The 5,741-nt window shown below is 35.4% G+C and overlaps 1 protein-coding gene across 1 annotated transcript; it reads left to right on the forward strand.

The window, feature by feature from the left end:
- Positions 1–991: 991 nt before the first annotated feature.
- On the forward strand, positions 992–5,489 carry LOC106458661 (cytochrome P450 307a1-like). The gene is made up of 4 exons (XM_013918191.1): positions 992–1,373; positions 3,591–4,382; positions 4,726–4,825; positions 5,201–5,489. The coding sequence occupies exons 1-4, from the start codon at positions 992–994 to the stop codon at positions 5,487–5,489; spliced, it is 1,563 nt and encodes a 520-aa protein (XP_013773645.1).
- The last annotated feature ends 252 nt before the right edge of the window (positions 5,490–5,741 follow it).

Here is a 5,741-nt window from a genome sequence, read left to right on the forward strand (position 1 = left end):
AGATACCCGTGGTGGGCAGAGCACAGATAGACCATTGTGTAGCTTTGTGCTTAATTACAAACAAACATTATAAAAATATCTAGATATTGTGTGTTACAATGTCTTCGTAAGAGCTGTTTATTTTGAAATTATACCTGAAACATTAAAATAGCTTGTAATTACTACTCTTTTAGGTTTAGTACCGGCCTCCAGCACCAGGAGATTGAACATATATATTTGTTTTATTACTTATAATGATATATAAATGTTGGTTAATGAAGGGATGTTTATAATAAATCTATAGACATGTGAATAGTTTACTATTGGTTAACTTCAACGTTATTATTCTTGAAAAAATAGTTATCTGAACATAAACGTGTCCCTCAGTGTCACAGCGGCAAGTCTACGAACTTATAACCCTAAAAATCGGGTTTCGATAGCCGTAGTTGGCACAGCACAGATGACCTTTTATGTAGCTTTGTGTTTAACTACAAACACACGTAAACGTTTATGATACAGATTAAAAATAAAAAAACAATATTAGTTTAGTTTTGTAAAATATTAGGGTTTTATAAATAGGGTTTAAAGAAATTGAAAGAAACATACAAAAGTTACTCATTCGTTGACATTTTTCTTTCGCACTTTAATGTTTTTAATTCAGATCGAATATTAATAAATATATCTATAAATATTTTTAGGATCTGTATCGTGCGTATTCATGTGGCTTCAGAGCAGATAGTTATTGGTTAATGGTCTCCTTCAGGCTTATATAATTCTTAGTGTCGCTTCTAGGTGCATGGTCAATGCAGCCTAGATGATCTGCCCCAAGAGAGGAGGGGCTAGTTGTGGGCTGGGCTAGGAAGAAACGAGAGTGATACAGTAGGCAGTGTGTGCTCACTGAAGTATAAATACTCTTGTCCTTCTCACTCAGCGCAGACACGAAGAAAACTATGTTGAACTACATTTAAGTTATCACTGTTTCGAAGCTTATAGAAATCTCGAAGTCGGTGGAATGATTCTATACACATTAGCTCCAGTTACTATCGCCTTGTCTGCTGTTTTTACAATCCTAGCTGCCATTTCCTTGGTGCTTCACATCAGAAGACAAAAATTCCGACTAGCCTCCGATCTTCAAGTTCTTCCTGGACCACGAGGACTACCAGTTCTCGGCTCTTCACACATTATTGGCCGCTACGATAACCCCTGGGATGGGTTCTCTGCTCTACGGAAAAAGTATGGCGATGTATATGGTGTGACTCTGGGTTCTCGGCGCTGCGTGGTGGTCAGCTCTCTGGCCGCTATGAGAGAGGTCCTTGTCAGTAAAAGCAAGGACTTCGCCAACAGACCCAATTTTCTACGTTTCCATGCTATTTTTCGTGGAGACAGAAACTTTTGTAAGTTTATCTTTTTTTGTGCTCTCAGATAGAAACAATATATTTATTTTTCAGTTAAGCCAGAACATTTTGCTTTCCATTAATATAAACAACCTTTGGTTAAAAGGTTGTTTAATGAAATGGTAGGCCTAATAATCCTAATATTAGTTTGAATTCAATTCCGACGTTAACATTAGATCAAAGATATGTTTGTATATTTTTGCCGTTTTTTTTAGTAGATGGCCACACATCATATAAGGCGTATATTGTTAGTACATACTTTCATGATTGATTTCAGTTGATTTATTGTATGAGGGCGGGAGTTTGGGGTATTCTTAAACATATATACGACTGTCCAAATAATAATAATAACTTTACAAACCAACCACATATACAGAACAATTGTTGTTTTCTTTTGTTCTTTTCTATATCGTTCTCTAAATACCAATTTGAATAATAACAGTTTTTTTATGTCCGTGTACATCGATAATGAATATGGGAAGGTACAACATGTAATAAACATCTGTAAGTTCGAACACGAGTTCAACTGCAGGGTCTAAAATTATAAATAGAACAAGAGAGGTGTGATCAAAAGCAATATTAATATATATATATATAATAATAATAATAATTATTATTAAAAGACCTAACAGGAGCTGTTTTTCTATGAAAATCAGATCTGTACAGCCCTCCAGTGGCACAGCGGTATGTCTGCGGACTTACAACGCTAGAATACGGGTTTCGATATCCGTGGTGGGCAGAGCACAGATAGCCCATAGTGTAGCTTTGTGCTTAACTTCAAACAAACAGATCTGTACATGTTTGTCAATGCTTTATTAGTTAGCTAAAAAACTTAAACTTGCCGGAGAATTATAATTTATCCAAATACTCATTTTGTTAAGACGAAAGTTTGTTATTACAAACATTTTTAATATTATAACGATAATTTACCTTGATTATCAATAATTGTCTGTATGAATCTGAGCCTTAAGCTGCAAGTTTCCCCATTATTAATGATGCAATTTTTTGTCAGATTTTTCTGAAAAGTGTAAAAACAAAAGAAGCTTTTAAGAGGTTTACAAAAAGATTTCGAAAAGAAAATCGCAAAATAACTAATCTTTGCAAAACATTGATTTATAAATAAGAAAAGTAACCATTTTTACAGAAAACATACATTTACATGTCCTTAATATATCCTCATTAAGTGGTGTTGCTTGTTACGTCTGCGTGCGTGTTTACTAACATAACTTGTCTACCTTGAATTGGCTTAAAATTAAAAGTGTTTGTAAGTTAATCTGATTTCTAGCATTGTAAGTCCGCAGACATACCGCTGTGCCACTGGGGAAGGGGGCAATTAAAAAGTGTAACGTCGGAAATTATTCAACTTCGAAGTTTCTTCAGTCTGCGTACATCGTCAGTTTCAAATACCTCTTCGTCGGAAGCGATACCTGCATCTTTAATATATCTCCAGGCCCGGCATGGCCAGGTGGTTAGGGCACTCGACTCGCAATATGCGGGTCGCGGTTTCGAATCCCAGTCACGCCAAACATGCTCGCCCTTTCAGCCGTGGGGCGTTATAATGTGAGGGTCAATCCCACTATTCGTTGGTAAAAGAGTAGCCCAAGAGTTGGCGGTGGGTGGTGATGACTAGCTGTCTTTCCTCTAGTCTTACACTGCTAATTAGGGACGGCTAGCGCACATAGAACTCGTGTAGCTTTGCGCGAAATTCGTAACAAACTATATCTCTGTAAAAGGTTTGAGTATATCTCTGTAAAGGTTTGATGTAAAAGCAACTTTATTCTTTTTCTTTCAGTAAAACAATTCAAATAACACTTTATTAAAAAATAGATCATCCATGTTACCAAATGAAAACGAATTACATTACGTGCACTTTTTTATTCACCATTTTCAATAAAGTACATAGAGCTTTCTGTAAAGTTATGATGATTTGGACGAATTGTAGTGGTATGTGAAGTTATTTTTATAATTGCATTTGGTTTCCTAGGCCTTTTAAAATTGGAATCTTCGGGGTATATAATTATCTATATAAGACTGATTACACTTTATATTTATTCGGTTATATTATATAATGCAGTGCAAACTTTTATACATTATTTCGTTTGGATATCATTTTGTTGCCAGTTTTCGCTAAGATTAACTATAATGGGTTACTGGTCTGAGATCAACAACTGTTAATTTAGATGGATTATTAATTTAATCTTATTCCTATTCAAACAGCAGTTGCTTTGTGTGATTGGTCACCGAAACAAAAAACACGACGTGAGCTCGCCTTTCCTTATATGCACCCTCGATCAGCCTCTCATGGTGTCGAGCGAATGAATTCCTTCATCACCAAAGAATTACAAGACTTGATTTCAAGTTTACTTACTGTTCAAAATCAAGTGATCGAGCCCAGGCCATTCATTCTTGTCTGTACCGCTAATATTTTCTATCAGTATTTATGTAACAAGAGATTCGAACCAAAAGATCCGACTTTTCAAAAAGTTGTTGAGATCTACGATGTCGTTTTCAGAGAGCTCTTTCAAGGTTTTGCCATTGATTTTATGCCCTGGCTGAAAGTATTTAATAAAAAGAGACTACAAGAGCTGCGAGACAAAGCAGACGAAGTTACAAAGTTGACGGAAACCATATTTAATGAGCATGAAGAAACATTAGACGAAAATAACCCCCGGGATCTGGTTGACATCTTTTTAAAACATATTAAAGAAGATCGCAAAGCTGGAGGTAAACTAGCTCGTGAGGATGCAGAAGTTACAGTAGATGATCTTTGTGGAGGGCACTCGGTTTTGGGAAATCTATGGTTGTGGGGACTCTACTTAGTAGCTGGACACCCTGAAGTGAAGGAAAGGATTCAGGCCGAGGTGTTTCAAGCTACGCATAATCACAGACATCCATGCCTTCAGGACAAACTATCTTTGTCATACACTGAGGCAACAGCCCTGGAAGTCTTGCGGGTCGTCTCTTCACCAATAATCCCTCATGTAGCCACCAAGGACACAAGCGTTCAAGGTTAGTAGGTCAAGAATCAGTAGGGATCTTATAAATATATTCAGTGTTTCTCTTGTAGATAACGTTATTCCACGGGAGGCTAGAATAAGCCTTATAATATATCTTTTTTTTTTTTCGTCCTTAACTGTCTACTAAATTTCAAAAGATAATATCGCTTTATACCGCTTTAAACAGGATTTTGATGATTAATACCAGTTTCAAATAAACTGTCTTAATATTCATAGGATAACTAATCCAAATAGGTTCTAAGGAAGTTCTATAGAAAATACAATAAAGCCATTTTAATCATTTTTCTTTTCGTTGATTACTTATTCCCATTAAAATGAATTACATCTATTTTTAGGGTTTTATGTTCCCGAAAATACTATGGTTATGTTCAATACATTCGACCTAAACATGGATTCGGATTACTGGAAAGAACCTCGAAGATTCAGCCCGGAACGGTAAGTTTTCATTGGCCATTCAAACTAGTTGTTCTTTGAAATATGCAATTATCTTTATAGCAATAAATAATCATGAAGTATTTGCTAGATGAGGATTGTTTTTTCGGCAGTTTTCTGTTCCTTTGACTTAAAACAAAATCTTCTAAAATATAATCAAAAATGTCTTCTATTTGTTTTTCCAAGTTTCAATTTAACGCATAGTTTTCAGCAAGTGTAACTTATAAAACATAAATATCCTTATTAAGCACTATTCTAAGCCTTCTTAAGCCTTACTTTTTAATACCGTGAAAATATTTTAATACCCAAATATTTTGTTCTTGTCACTGAATACAACCAAACAGTTCAATGTTTTATATTTTCCCCCTTTCTGGCTAGATTTCTTACGAAGGAGGGCCGAGTCTTAAAGCCCAGCTACTTTTTCCCGTTTGGAACAGGAAAGAGGACGTGCTTGGGCGATGGACTAGTAAAATCCACCCTGTTGCTAGGTCTAGGAACTATCATTCAGATGTTTGACGTTTATCTGCCAGAGGGAGCTGATGCGCCAGATCTAAATGCAATACCGGGTCTTGTCGTGCCTAGAAATGAGATCAAGTTAATTTTCAGGCATCGTCAAAGTCCAGTAACTATAAACGCAAAAGAAACATCTGTTTGCTTGACACTATAATGTATAAAAAAGAAAGAAAAACAACCTTAACATTTGAATATAAGTCATATGGCATTTCTCTTGTTAAATAATATTAAGAGGAAACAAAAAACTTAGAACAAAAAATGAATGACAAATTACCTTTATAAATTGGTTTTGGTGCTGAACTTTACGAGCATTTTTAGCTCTATTGGGTTACTTTAAAACCATTTCAATGGATATCTGGGAAATAGAATAGCATTATTCCTGTTAGTGTTACACAATGTGGTTTTT

The sequence above is a fragment of the Limulus polyphemus genome, unplaced genomic scaffold, assembly GCF_000517525.1.
Source record: "Limulus polyphemus unplaced genomic scaffold, Limulus_polyphemus-2.1.2 Scaffold498, whole genome shotgun sequence".
NCBI classification, from domain to species: Eukaryota; Metazoa; Arthropoda; class Merostomata; order Xiphosura; family Limulidae; genus Limulus; species Limulus polyphemus.